The sequence below is a fragment of the Nelumbo nucifera genome, chromosome 2 (genome assembly GCF_055504915.1).
Source record: "Nelumbo nucifera cultivar China Antique chromosome 2, China Antique-T2T, whole genome shotgun sequence".
Lineage (NCBI taxonomy): Eukaryota > Viridiplantae > Streptophyta > Magnoliopsida > Proteales > Nelumbonaceae > Nelumbo > Nelumbo nucifera.
This window is the reverse complement of record NC_142650.1, coordinates 20,341,043-20,356,634: the sequence shown is the minus strand read 5'-3', so window position 1 is coordinate 20,356,634 and position 15,592 is coordinate 20,341,043. Positions and strand designations below refer to the sequence as shown.

Below are 15,592 nucleotides of genomic sequence, written 5' to 3'. Positions count from 1 at the left end.
TTTCTTTTTCTCTGTATTCTGCATTAGACATCACAAATAACCTATGCTTACATACAGTCCCTTGTTTAGTATAATGCACATCTAACATCTTTATCTAATGGTCAAATCCAACAGAAAACCCCCAGCATAATATAGAACAAAGATCACAGGGTGATAAACACTATAAACAAATTCTATATTACAATTAAGTTGTAGGACATATAAGTTCTGTACTCTGTACTTCTGTAGTACAATTGATATTCCATCTGCAATCATGAAGAGGAAACTTGGGGCAAACGTTTAGCAATTTCCTGCCAAGGAAGAAAACATCAAATTCCACATTGCACGTGAAATGAAAATTTTCATATGAAAGGCAACTAGCAAGGAGAATTCACAATAAAGATATTAATCATGCCAAATTTGTAACCACTGCTGTATCCACACAAAAAAAGGGCTTTAGAAAATGACAAATTACAACAAAAGGAGGTCATTTCTGTTAAGAGAAAATTGAAAATTGAAGCTAAACATTTACTGGAGCATGGTAGATGTAAATCCTATTTATGGTATAATCATTGAATTTTTCTACACCAACTGCCACATCCAAAAGAAACAGAACCGTCATGGCTCTGAGAGTTGGCAACTCTGGATATGTTGCTTAAAGTATTTACAAATGTTTAGAAAATTGAATCATTAAAACCAGAGATCAGCAGTGTCACCAGTCAATGGTTTTGGGATGGATTAATATTCAGACTGATTCAACCATGAAATGCCATTTGGCTGGCCTTCTCATTTGACCTCCGTCCAGTTTTCAAAGCATTGGTATTTACATATGAAGAGGCAGTTGAGTTTAGATTTCCATATGAAAGTTGTCATTTTCACTTGTGTCAAATTTAAGAATTCAAAGAATTCAAGCCTTAATTGCTGTTACAATAAGAAAAGAAAGACCAGGCACATACCTCAAACAGCTCATTAATATTATCTGCTGTCTTTGCAGATGTCTCAATAAAGAACATCCCATTCTTCTCTGCATAGTCCACACCATCCTTCACAAACAAAATATAAACAATTGAATTATACCACTCTCTTTAATAGAAGCTCATGAAATATAGCAAATTAAATTTGATTTAATAATTCACATTTCATGAAAAATATAGAAAAAAGCTGGTGCATAAATCTGACACAAACAAACATACTTGAACGGGTACTTTACGGTTCTCATGAAGATCAGCTTTGTTGCCTACCAAAGCCATGACAATATCAGGGTTCCCATGCTTTTGTAATTCCTATAAGATTTTGGAATTAATAAGTCGCTTGAAAAAAGAAAAGTTGAAAAGAGAGTATCATTGAAAGCAACTACTTCTCCAACTCAACATTTCTGACTTGTCAAATGCACAAGCAACTAAAAGTAATACTTTTTTTTGAGAAAAGTAAGGTAAAATTTTATTCATGGAGCACCAGATTACAACCAAAGCCCCCAAGACGAGCCAAACACACTAAACCACCTACAATACATCATAACTACAATTAAAAGTAATACTTGCCATATGCATATATAATATATATGTGTCTTTAAATGCATTGGTAAAAGCAACTATTTGTCAAATACACATGCAGCGCCTCAAAAGGCATGCCATAGCTTATAATGAGACTAATTCTGTGAAGTGTGCATCACTTGAATCCAGGTGCACCTTGTTGCTATGCTTTGATGAGCTAACATTAAATTGTAGTACAAACTAAGTTTTCACTATAAAAAGGGCAGAAATAATAGTTGACATAATTCAGACTAGAAAATTTTATATCCACTTACACAGAAACAAATGCAGCCTAAAGGAAAAATTACAATACAAACTTATCAGGAGAATCAAGCATTATACTAAATGAACTATTTTCTTATAAGGCGACAATATGGAGAATCAACAATCTCACAACAAAATTAGATTGTCCTTGAGGAATCAGGGCACGATTAATTGCCACTTTGATAGGCCCCATGCCCAGGCCCAGGCCCAGGCCCAGGCCCAGACTCAAACTCAAATCAAGAACCCAGTTCCAAGTCAACAGCAGCCTAAGACTCAAGACAAAGGAGCAGCTCATGTTAGCAAAGGCCCAAGCCCACCAATCAAATATATTTACATTAGGAAATCACATAAAATGAAGTAGAAGCCCAGCAATATGTAAAACATGATAACATTATGAATGTAAATAAGTATAAATAGTGGAAGCCACTGAGAGGTAAGGCAGTTAGTCCCTTACCCATTTTTCTCTCTTCTCTCCCTCTCTCTGTTCTTTGTTTTAGGAGGTTGGGTTGCCTTGAATAGCCCATACGATAGGTAGTATCCTACCAAATTAGTATCTTAGCTGCAATTGGAGAATGACAGTAACCAGATCGGCTACCATGGAGGAAAAAGTAGACAAAATAGAGGTGGAGATGCACAAGTTGGTTGGTGATCTCAAAGATATTAAGGAGACCTTATCAGCATTACTGTCACAATGTGAGAAGTTCTCTACATCAGGAAATTGCTGCAGTAAGAATGAAGGATCTTCTTCCAGCGGCTTCTGATCGCAGGGACTTGCAGTTTCCAATCAGTTAAGTTGGATTTCCCAACATTTTCAGGTGATGACCCAATCTCGTGGATTTTCAGAGCAGAAAGATATTTTGAATACAGCATACCTGGCCATCAATCTGGAAGAAGGCAATATTCTGGTACCAATGGTACCACAGATCTCATCCACACCTTACTTGGCCAGATTTCACCAAAGCCTTGTGCTTCACATTTGAGTGCCATTCCTACCCTCTCTACTACCATGAAAGGGCCAAAGAAGCAAGGTGAAACTTTTCTACCAGGCTCATCTTGCAACTGTAGACTGACAATAGGGCTGAAGCTTTACATAAACATAACCCCTGACTTGATACTCAACGTCACGATGACTCTTATCATATTGAGCCTTCAAAATCTGTTGTGCTCTCAGCAGCTGATTCTTGAGTGATTGTATGATGTCATGTCATCCCTCTCAGTGAGCTCCTCCACTTCAGCCACTATAGTTGAGCCTTTCTCATATGGGGAATCACACCCATAGAGCTGAGTGCCTTAAAGGATGTCACACCCCATGGAAGCATCTTAGGTACATCTCCAAACACCTATTTATTACCTCAATCTGGCTGTCAGTCCAAGGATGGTAGCTGGTGGAATGAAGGAGTTGACATTTTTGTATAAAGTAACAAAACAAAAATGATTGCTTGGTGCAATGGAAAAATCTAGAGCTGTCAAGTGTTAAAGTACAGTTCAAGTCTGAGACTGACCACTTTTTTTTATAGTAAATAAAAAATAAAACTTATCAATACTGAAAACATGGTTCTCTTGCATCTCTGGTCCTTCTTCTTCCTTATCCGATTCATTCTTTTCCAAATCTTCTTTCCCATGATCTGACAAAATGTCCACTGCTTGTATTTCAGAAGAATCAACCACCCCCATCACCAAAAGACCTTGAGCCTCCTTGGTAAAACTCATCCATAAACCTTTGTCACATGTACCTGCTGTTCAGTGTATGAAACTTTTCATTTTTTGTGTACAAAGAAAGTTTATTTTTGGCTTTATCTTATTCAGTAGTCCACCTCTGCTCACTTCAGGTCTTTGTCCACCCAAAATCTTTGCCCAACTTCCCTTCGACTATTTCAATAAACTCTCCTGAAGCAACAGAAACCCCACCCTCAACTATATGCTTATTTTTCTCAAAATTCTTTTCCCTAGTTACATTTTCACTCTCAACGAAAACTCTTTCACTTCAATTGTTGTTGAGTTTACTGCTTCATTTGCAGTTTTGCACTTACAAACCTTGTCTCATGCTTGGAAATGCCTTCTCTGAATTCAAATCTGCTTCCTCTTCAGCCAATCTCATGCGCTGATCCCAAGTTTCCTTACAATTTCCGAATCCAATGCCAAGGCCCTAACCTACTCAAAGTCTGAGGCTGACCACTTTGTGCTAAACAATGCTGATGGTTAGGCTCATATCCAGTCTACCTGTCCCAAGACCCTAGATACCAGGGACCAGCATTAGGTAATGACCTTTTTATACACATAGCGGTGCTCAATTTCTCATAGATGCTCTGAATATTAAAACAGAGATCATAGACTCGGAAACCGGTATATTTAGTAGCTTTCAGATTTGATACTCCTACTACACTTCTGTCCCAATTTGTCACCCTCTCCTGATCCATAGTTTAGTTATTCCCATGATACTAGCAAACTGTATAACCCTCAACTAGGTTAATTGCACTTAGCTTCTTTTTATGAAAGCATACTTACTAAAACCACTAAAAGTATGTAACAACACTATTAAGAATTTGAATCAAGAAATTTTGACCGTAAAAACATAAAGGATGTTGCTATAAGCAAACTGAAGAAGTTATTTGCTTACTAGTCTACTTCCAACATTCCCCACCAATTAGGAAATGGAAGGAAGAAAGAACCACCTTTCTAAGGCCTTTTGTGGCTTGAAAGAATCTTTCACCAGACAATTTATGATGACACAGATGGGTGACAAAGTACATAAACTAAGGCATCATTGCTACCATTGTGCAGGAAAAAAAAAATCTCTTTATAGTGTAACCCAAGAATCCTTTTTTTTTTTTTTGAGAAAAGGTAATGTAAAAGCTTACTAAAAGAACTACAAATTACAACAGCAGCCCCAAAGTCAAGGAGCCGAACACACTAGGGAACACTGCAATACATCATAACTCAAACAGATTCCTAGATCTCAATTGAGAGCTAAAAACTGAGTTCTGAAGACCCTTGGCTGCTGCAACCCAGGAGATGACTCGGCCAAAAGCAAAGGAGATCAGGCAATCCAAATCATTAGCTTTGTTTTGGAAGATCCTCCTATTCCTTTCAGACAAGATTGTGTAGAAAATGGTTCCAGGAATGACTTTCCAGGTACACCTAGCCAGCTTGGATAAACCCTGAACTTCCCAGCTTCACAGCTGCTCTAATACCAGTGTTTTCAAAGCGCAAGGCGCAAAAAAAGCGCAAGGGCCAATTTGCGCCTGAGGCACAAGGCGAGGCACGCGCCTTTTTAAGAAAGGCACAAAACTACAAAAAAGAAAGCTAAAAAATCAAAAAAAAAGTCAGAAAATTCCAAAAAATATTAAACATAATGTTAATAAAAATATAAACTTAAATTTTAAAATAAATGATTTAAAAAACCTATTATCCAAAATTAAAATACATAAACATAACATGTAAAGTGTATTCAAATGAAAATTTAAAAATAAAAGCAAAAATATAAAGCATTTTCAAGCATGTAAAACCCACAATCTCTTTTTTTCCTTAATTGCATTGCTTCAAGTAGTTAATGTGATGTATAACATATTGCGTTCTTGATTCTATGAGTCACCTTTGTAGCACGCCCCTCGAGGCAAGCCCGAACAAGTCTATGTTAGGGTCTGAAATTCTTATTTCTCACATAAAAAATAATGATTTCACAACTTTCATTGCCTTTTAAGAAGATGTTTTATTGCAATGAATGAATGAATGAACCCAGCCGTTAGACTCAAAAAACAGCAAAAAGCGCAAAATTTTAAAAAGGCACACACCTGGGCTGAGGCGCAAGGCGCATCAGGCACGCGCCTTTTGAAAGAGGTGCGCCTAGGACCAGGGCAAGGCGCATACCCCAAAATGCGCCTCACCTGTGCGCCTAGGCGCGCCTTTCAAATCACTGTCTAATACAGAGATTGGCATACACCAATGGAGCTCCAGGCCTGACAGGAAATGTCTCCAGATAGCAGAACCCACTGAGCAGTGAATCAACAAATGATTGCAATCTTCATCCATAATTTATAGCGCCATATACCTTTTCTAAATCAAGCTTGCAAAGACTCCTTATCTTCCTATTTCTCCCAGATGGTCAACATATCCATAACTAATTAGCTACCAAAAAATTTTGTCAATTCTTGCAAAGCCTCCCCGGGAAGGGTTAAAAAACACTCAAATTTCTGCAAGTATATTTGGGTGTGCTCCAGCAATAATTTAGTATGGACTCCTAAGCCTAAAATCCCTATAGTTTTGATATCTTATGAATAAGAGAGAAAGAGTAGCAATTATGTCTTTTTATTAGAGACATTTTTACCCTTGCAACTTTCTCTCTCAAAAGAAACCTTAAGAAAGAAACAACTGATATGTGTGCCAGAGGGGAAGAAAGGGCAGGGATGGGCATCTTTTGCTAATAGGTTGCATTCCTTTCACAGTAATGGTGAGAGGAAGGTAAGAGAGGAACAAGGAGCAACTCTTATACAAAAAACAAGAACTCGTATGGCTGAATTCAGGAACCTGGTATCACGTATGGCTGGCTTCAGGAGATGAAGTGTCACTTTGCGGAAGTCTTCCTGAGGTTGAAGACAATGGTGACATGGCAGGTTGGAGCACACGTGGTGTCGGGGGAATGGAAGAGAGGGGAGGCATGCAGATTAGTATTACGAAGGAATTGGGACAGTCGCAGGCCAAAAACCAAAAAACAAGTAATCCCATTAAGGGAATTAATTCAAATTTTTTTTGAATTAAGCTGCTGCATGGCCGAGCCTCTTATGCTGAGGCGGCGAGCAAAAGAGGGAGCCTGATTAAGACCTGCCAAGCCGCTTGGTCCGAACCAGCAGGGAAGAGCGTTGGAGGCTCAGGTTGACTAGAAAAGAATCAAACCAACCCATGTGACAACTTAATTGGTCACATGGATCGGGGCAACAAAAAGAAGATTGTAGACAGGATTTCCCGTCTATCATCATCCAAAAAGGTTCAAGCCGAAGCTTCTGGGGTGCAGCAGCAAACCTCAGCCAGAGAAAGCCAAGGAAGCTCGCTACAATGGACTGTTCGAAAAGATTCCAGAGAGAACAGTGAGAAGCGATAGTCTCCAGATCATCCAAACCCACAGTATGTGAGGGGTCGATTGGAGGACAGGGAGGAAGAAGATGATGGCTGGATTGATTGCAGAGTGGAGGATGCGAGGGATGAGGAAAGTTCAGATAAAGCTTCGAGCTTAGGAAGTGAGGAAGGTGTGCAGGTACCAATATGGGGGAAAACAAAGGGACAGGTGTACAGGCCAACACAAGAAGGCAGAGCACGCAAGTTTGAAGGAGTAGCGCATCATCAAATTGTCAGGTAGAAAAGCCAACCCCCAAGAACAGGAAAGGCCCAACCAAATATCCTTGTTGTGCAATACACTGATAGGTAAGTAAACAAGTCTCCTCAAAAGCAAACCGGGGACGAACCACAGAGGGCTAAACAACTGGGTAAGGGAAGAGATCATTTTGTTGCCAATGCGACAGAATTGATTTCCCACCAACCCAAGGAGACAGATTGCATACATATACCAAAACAGGGAAAGACAACTGAAGTCCATCCTTCCACCCTTTCTCCTACTCCTCGACAGCCCCCAGGTAACTCTGTTTTTTTTGGTTTTACTACTAATGAGTGCTCTGCGTCCATTGTCCCAGATTCCCTTCCCATCCAGGAGTCGGAGGCCCATGACAATGCAGCCACTGTAAACGAATGCACATGGAATTTGCAGGGGGAGGTAGGAGGGAGGAGTTAGAGGGGGAGAGGGATAGAGGGATAGAGGACGATGGGGAAACAAAAGGGAGTGATGAGGAGATAGAGGGAAAAAAATGAAGGTGAGAACAGGAGGGGAGAGCAAGATCATTCTAGCTTAGATGACTCGGTAACAGAATTTGTGGGGAAGCTGGGATGCAAATTGAAGAATCCAAATGATTTAAAAGTTTTTCTATGAAAACGGAAGGAGGAAAGTAAGACAAAGAAAAAGAAGTTAAGTGAAGTTGAAAGGCTGAAGAGAGATGTAGAGGGAGACATGAGTTTTCTTACGAAAGGGGAAAGAAGAAAAGGGGCCAAGTAGAATCTAGGTGAAGGAAAGGATCAGATAAAGAGGTTAAAATGAAATTGTTAAGTTGGAATTTCAGGGGTCTGGGCAGTGCAAGGAAAGGAGCAACACTTAAACAAGTGATAAGAAAGGCTGATCCAGATGTGGTACTAATTCGGGAGTCCAAACAGATGGATTTTAACAGAAAATGGGCAAGAAGTGTTTGGAGAGCTAGGGGGATAAAGTGGGCAGATGCTCCTCCTTAGGGAGCTTTCGAAGGAATAGTAACATTGTGGAAAAAAGATGTGTTGGAGGGGATTGAGGAACTGATAGGTAACTTTTCAGTCCCTTTGAAATTCAGGTAGGTGGAGGGTGGTTTTGAATGGGTGTTAACTAATGTATATGGCCCCAATGGTTATAGGGAAACAAAGAAAATGTGAAAAGAGCTAGGAGACATCAGAGGCTTATGGGAAGGACCATGGTGTGTCAGAGGGGATTTTAACACAATAAGGTTTTCAGAAGAGACCAATAACCCTAGGCAAAGGGTGACCACAAGTATGAGGAAATTTAACCAATTTGTGGAAACCTTTGAGCTTAAGGAGATCCCTTTCTTGCACAACACTTTTACAAGGTCCAATCTTCAGTCGAACTCAATATGCTCCAAGTTGGATAGGTTCCTCTTTTCAACTGATTGGGAAGAACATTGGGGGAATATCAACTCTAGAACACTCCCTAGACTTACCTCCCATCATTCACACATGGTGATTTGTAAGGAAAATTTAAGGAGTGATGGGCCTACCCCCTTTAGATTTGAGAACATGTGGCTAATCCATTCGAGCTTTATCAAGAAGGTCAAAGATTAGTGGGAGCAATGTGTTGAGACCCAAACACCCCCTCCAGAACCCACTAGGGGAGTGGAGCAGGCCGCCACCTATCAGCCATTCACAAGAAGACAGAGGAGCCAGGCGGCAGAGCCCCAGAATTAGTTACACTCAGAGTTGGTTACTCTGCCACCTGAAGATTTTCCACCCATGTTATCTGCCAAAGTTAGTTATTCAGAAATCAGAGAATATTCCCTATGATATTACACCTGTAGGCCAGCTATACAAGGCCATCATCACATAATGAAAGCAATGAATGATTCTCCCTTAATTTTCCTCTCCCTGATTCCAGTTTCTTCCTTCCCTCCCTTCTCTCTTTTCTCTCCATCTTCTGTTTCAGGAGGTCAAGCCTCCCTCGAAGAGGTTTCCGAGGTGAGTGGAAACTCACCAAGTTGGTATCAGAGCAAGGTTGCAAACCAGCTATGCCGCAGACAAGATCCTCTACCATGGAAGACAGAGTCGACCAACTTGAGATTGGGTTCCATCAGGTACTGAACGAACTCAGGGATCTCAAGGTGGTCATCTCTAACCTCGCCTCCCAACAACAATCCGGTGAGACCAGTCATCCAACAGGGGCCGATGCCTCTGTTTCCGGTAGCCAGGGAACTGGGGGTTACCCCGCCGGAAAGGTTACTAAAATCAATTTTCCCAACTATTCTGGTGGAGATTCCATTCCTTGGATTTTCAGAGCAGAGAGATTCTTCGAGTATCATGAAACCCCTGCACACCAGCGCGTCGCCATCGCTTCCATCCACCTAGAAGAGATGCTATTCTCTAGCTTCAGTGGTATCGACAAACCCATCCTCAGGTAACTTGGGCAGAGTTCACAGAAGCCCTGTGCATCCGTTTTGGGCCGACGGCGTTCGTGGATTACGACGAACTCCTCACTTGACTAAAACAGATCGGGACAGTAGCAGACTACCAACTCGAGTTCGAAAGAATGGTGACCAGGGTACATGGATGGCCGGAGAAGGCTCTGGTAGGGTGTTTCGTGGGAGGTCTCAGAGAAGACATCCACCTGGAAATGAGAGCTCTTCGACCAGCGACAATCATGGTGGCGGTGGGAATGGCTCGCCTGTAAGAAGAGAAGATGGATAGCATGCGCAGAACCAGCAAGCCTTCCTACCCGAATGTGAGGGCTCCCCAGCGGACCGAACAGCAACCCATGAAACAAATTGGGGATTCTCAGAAGTCCATTCTGTCCAGGCCCACTGTGCCCTTCAAGCGCCTCTCATGGGCTGAGATGCAGACCCGACGCGAGAAGGGCCTCTGCTACAATTGTGATGACAAGTTTGGACCGGGCCATAAGTGTCGAGTCCAGCAAGTGTTTCTCCTTCAGACAGAGGAAGAACCGGAAGAAAACGTAGAAGACTGTGAACTGATCTCAGTTGAACCAGAACCGGGGGGAGCCGAGATCTCCTTACACGCCCTCATGGGCCTCAACCCTCTTCAGTCCATGCGAGTAGAAGGAAGGTTGGTGGGCCGATCTGTGATGATCTTGATTGACAGTGGCTCAACCCTGAATTTCATCACTTGCCGATTAGCAAGGCAACTAGGTATGTCTATACAACCCACTCCACTCTTTTCAATCTATGTGGCTAATGGAAGTCAGTTGACATGTGATGGTGTGTGCAAGAAGGAAAGGATCCTTATACAAGGCCACTATTTTGTGGTGGATCTCCACCCATTGGATTTCTCAGGGGCTGATATTATTCTGGGAATTCATTGGTTACGTGGCCTAGGGCCGGCACTATGTGATTGGGCCAAAATGACAATGGACTTTTATCAAGATGGTCAAGCTTGCCATTTCCAAGGGGTGCGACCTCTGAGTCCCCAAGGTGATACTGTAACTTCCATATTACGGACCTCCAAGGATACTAGACAGCCCTTATTTATGCACTTAGGCATGCAGCCCACAGCTCCAACTTTAAACAATCAAGGCTGTGACCAACCCACGGAAGCCCAACACGAGGCACTACGATCGATACTCGATCAGTTTGTTGATGTGTTCTAGGAACCAAGCCAATTACCTCCACCCCGGGCCCATGACCATCAGATACCCCTCTTACCAAATTCTAAACCGGCCAATGTGAGGCCATATAGATACCCCTATTTCCAGAAGCTAGAAATTGAGAAGGTGGTAAGAGAGCTAATGAACAAAGGGCATATACAAACCAGCACCAGCCCATTTTCATCCCCTGTACTCCTAGTAAAAAAGAAGGATGGTAGTTAACGGTTTTGTGTAGATTACCGGGCCCTGAATCAGATTACAGTGAAGGACAAGTTCCCGATACCCCTCATTGATGAACTGCTGGATGAGTTAGGAGAAGCACAGGTGTTCTCCAAACTGGATCTGCGATCCGGGTTCACCAGGCCGACATCCACAAGACCGCTTTCCAAACCCATGATGGCCATTATGAGTTCCTGGTTATGCCGTTTGGGCTCACCAACGCCCCCTCCACCTTCCAGGCCCTTATGAATGACATTTTCAGGCCTTTCTTAAGGCAATTTGTTTTAGTATTCTTCGATGACATTCTGGTTTACAGCAGGGACTGGGGCACCCATATGGAACATCTGAGACTTGCTCTCACCACTCTAAAGGAACATCAATTACATGCCAAAATGACCAAGTGTTCTTTTGGACAAAAACAGATACAATACTTAGGCCATGTGGTTGCAGCAGGGCGGGTCATGGCAAACCCAAAAAAGATAGAGGCCATCCAAAAATGGCCCAAGCCCACTACTGTTAAGGCTCTCAGGGGTTTCCTTGGGCTTACAGGGTATTATAGGCGTTTCATTAAGGGGTATGGGCTCATGGCCGCCCCTCTAACGCGCCTGTTGAAGAAGGATTCTTTCAAATGGGCTGATGAAGCCCAACGGGCCTTTGAAGACTTGAAGACAGCAGTTTCGAGCCCTCCAGTCCTTATTCTTCCAGATTTCACTCAGCCCTTTGAGATTGAGTGTGATGCCTCAGGTGCAGAGGTGGGGGCCATCCTGATGCAGAAGGGACAGCCCATTGCTTACTTCAGCAAGGCCTTATCAGCCGCCCACCAGAACCAGTCCACTTACGTCAAGGAGATGATGATAGTGGTAATGGCAGTCCATAAATGGTGTACCTATCTATTGGGACGCCAATTTATCATAAGGTCAGACCAACGAAGTTTGAAATATATAGCAAAACAAAGAGTGCACACTCCAGAGCAGCAAAAGTGGCTGAGTAAACTGATGGGCTTCGACTACCGAATAGAGTATAAACCTGGGCCTGCTAACAGGGTAGCCGATGCCTTATCACGGGTAGAAGAGCTGGCCCAACTAACCTACTCTCAGCCCAGTTTTCCCTTGTTTGAAACCATAAGGCAAGAAGCAAGGACTGATCCGCAGCTGCAGGACATTAGGGAAAAATTAAGGCAGAACCCTTCCCAGTTTGCAGGGTACCAAATTGTGGGACCAGACCTCTTCTTCAAGGGACGGTTCGTGATTGCTCCAAATTCCAGCCACAAAACTGAACTATTGAAGTTGTTTCATGATTCCTCCTTGGGAGGAAATTCAGGAGTGCTAAGGACTCTAAAGAGGCTCAGCAACCACTACCATTGGGTAGGTATGCGCAAGGATGTGTTACACTATGTATCTGAATGCCAGACCTGTCAACGGCAGAAATATTCCTCACAGTCTCCCGCGGGCCTCCTACAGCCCCTCAAGATTCCAGAGCAAGTATGGGAAGACCTCTTCATGGACTTCATCACCGGACTTCCCCGTTCATTAGGGAAGGAAGTTATCATGGTAGTAGTTGACCGTCTCACCAAGTATAGCCATTTCTCTGCCCTGCCTCACCCTTACACCGCAGCAACGGTGGCTGACATCTTCATACGGGACGTCGCCAAATTGCATGGGACACCAAGATCCATTGTATCGGACCGTGACCCTGCCTTCCTAAGTTCATTCTGGAAGGAATACTTCCGAATGCAAGGAACCCAACTGCACCCATCCACATGTTACCACCCCCAGACGGATGGACAGACTGAAGTTCTTAATCGGTGCTTAGAAGCCTACCTGAGGTGCTTCATAGGGGAGAAGCCCAAACAGTGGGCTCACTGGCTTCCGTGGGCAGAACACTAGTACAACACAACTTATCAGTCAGTAGCAGGAATGACACCCTTCAAGGCTCTATATGGCAGAGAACCTCCTCCCATATTACCTTATGAATTTGGGTCGGCTAAGATGGCAGAAGTAGAGACTCGCCTACTGGCTAGAGATGAGATCCTTAGACTGCTCAAGGCCAACTTGACTAAAGCCTAGCAAAAGATGAAGGCCTACTATGACTCTCACCACCGCCCACTAGAGTTTCAGGTAGGTGATTTTGTCTACCTTAATCTCCAACCTTACCGCCAGGTCTCAGTGATGAGACGGGCTTGGCACAAGCTAGCTCCCAGATATTATGGGCCCTATAAGGTGCTGGAGAGAGTGAGCCTTGTTGCTTACAGATTGGACCTCCCTGCTACCTCGAAGCTACACCCGGTGTTTTACATTTCACTTCTCAGGAAAGTTGTGGGGAATCATACCCCTATCTCACCGAACTTACCCCAATTTACAGATGAAGGGGACATTTACACGGAGCCTGTCAAGATTGTGGATTTCCGATGGGTTCGGCGAGGAGGGCAGGTGGTGCCAGAAGCCAAGGTTGAATGGGCCGATCTGCCTCCAGAAGAGGCCACATGGGAACCTTATCTAAGGCTGAATGAGAGGTTTCCCAACCTAGACCTTGAGGGCAAGGTCAGTGCTAAGGGGGGAAGAACTGTTGAGACCCAAAAACCCCCTCCAGAACCCACTAGGGGAGTGGAGCAGGCCGCCACCTATCAGCCATTCACAAGAAGACAGAGGAGCCAGGTGGCAGAGCCCCAGAATTTGTTACACTCAGAGTTGGTTACTCTGCCACCTGAAGATTTTCCACCCATGTTATCTGCCAGAGTTAGTTATTCAGAAATCAGAGAATATTCCCTATGATATTACACCTGTAGGCCAGCTATATAAGGCCATCATCACATAATGAAAGCAATGAATGATTCTCCCTTAATTTTCCTCTCCCTGATTCCAGTTTCTTCCTTCCCTCCCTTCTCTCTTTTCTCTCCATCTTCTGTTTCAGGAGGTCAAGCCTCCCTCGAAGAGGTTTCTGAGGTGAGCGGAAACTCACCACAATGTAACCCCTCGGTGGAATGGGAAGGAATGAAATTTCATAAGAAACTCCAATACCTGAAACTTAGGATCAAAGAATGGAATTTACTGGAGTTTGGAAAATTGGAAGAAAGAAAACAAGTTTTAGTTGAGAAGATTGAGGAGCTGGATCGTAAGAAAGAAGGGGGTCTTTTTGGGGAGGGGGACAAGGACCAAAGGTGGATCTTGAAGAAACAATTGGAGGATCACTTGCTAAAAGGAAGAAATTAGCTGGAGACAAAAAATCTCAATGTAAATGGTTAAAAGAGGGGGGATGGCAATACTAAATTCTTCCACACTTTAGCAAATGCAGAAAAAGAAAGAATTTTATATCCAAATTGGAAATTGAGGGGGCAACCATTTCACATTCGATAGAGATAGCAGGGGCCTTTGTAGACCATTTCAAATCTATTTTCAGAAGACCTTTAAATGAGAGGGTTTGGTTAGAGGGTCTGAAGTGGCCAAATTTAGGGCCAGATCACAGTGAATGGTTAGAAAGGAAATTTGAAATTAAAGAAATAAAGGAGGCAGTGTTTTCAATGGATAGAACAAAGGCATCGAGTCTAGATGGGTTCACAATGGCTTTCTATCAAGATTGTTGGGAAATATTGGAGAAAGACCTAGTGTTAGTGTTTGATGAGTTCCATAGTAGGGGGTAATTAACCTGGGTCTGAATTCCACTTTTATTGCTTTGGTTCCTAAAAAGAGAGATGCCACACAACTGAAAGACTTTAGACTAATTAGCTTGTTAAACAATCTATATAAAATAATTGCAAAAGTGTTGTCTCTCAGGATCAAGCAAGTTCTCCCTACTATTGTTGAACCTAACCAAGGAGCCTTTGTGAACGGAAGACAAATATCTGACCAAATTTTAATAGCAAATGAGAGTGTGGAGGCCTTCAAGAAAGCTAAGAAGAAAGGAGTGGTGTGCAAGCTGGACCTGGAAGAAAAACTATCTTTCTCTGGGGAGGAGGATTACACTTATCAGGTCAACCCTAACCAATGTACCTGTTTATTTCCTGTCAGTTTTCAAGATCCCCTCACAAGTTTCTAATAAGTTGGAAAAGTTGATGAGGGACTTTCTATGGGAGCCAAGTGAGGAAAAGAGGGACCATAGGGTGGGATGGAAAGTGGTATCTAGAAGCAGGAGGCAAGGAGGGTTGGGGATTAGGAATATTAAGAAAAGGAATATGGCACTGTTGGGGAAGTGGTTATGGAGATTTCCCTTAGAAAGGGACGAACTGTGGGCAAAGATGGTGGCTATCATTCATGGGCTGGAGGACAATGGGTGGGATCTTAGAATCTTGGCAAGGACTACAACTACTTCTCCTTAGAAAGCCATCCATAACCTTCTTCCAGTCTTCTCCCAATGAACCGGGTATGAATTGAATTCAACTTATCAAATTCTGGGAACAAACTTGGGTGGGGAATTCACCTTAGATGAGCCAATTCCCTCTTTGTATGCCCTCTCTGACCGAAAGAATGAGCCCATTTCTTCCTTTCTTGTCCCTTCAGATGCAACCTCTAGGTTTGGGTGGAATTTGAGTTTGAGAAGGGCTGTTAGGGATACTGACCTAGGAAATACTTTGTCCCTCATAGCACACTCCTTGAAAATGTGTTTTTGGACCCTCTAAAGGAAGACTGTAGAATCTAGACCCCTTCCCCTC

At 43.0% G+C, this 15,592-nt stretch overlaps 1 protein-coding gene across 3 annotated transcripts in view; it reads right to left on the bottom strand.

Annotated features, from left to right (window-relative positions):
- Positions 1 to 15,592, bottom strand: part of LOC104595092 (ras-related protein RABF1-like) — a 45,313-nt gene continuing 29,721 nt past the window's right edge. For 2 of the 3 annotated variants that reach the window (XM_010255674.3, XM_088898328.1), the window contains 3 exons: positions 1,173 to 1,262; positions 936 to 1,022; positions 1 to 290 (listed from right to left, as the gene is read on the bottom strand). In XM_010255674.3, the coding sequence (XP_010253976.1) occupies positions 252 to 290; positions 936 to 1,022; positions 1,173 to 1,262 (216 nt within the window). In that variant the 3' untranslated portion in view covers positions 1 to 251. The remainder of the gene's footprint in view (positions 291 to 935; positions 1,023 to 1,172; positions 1,263 to 15,592) is intronic. The other variant, XM_088898329.1, reaches the window with a different exon arrangement.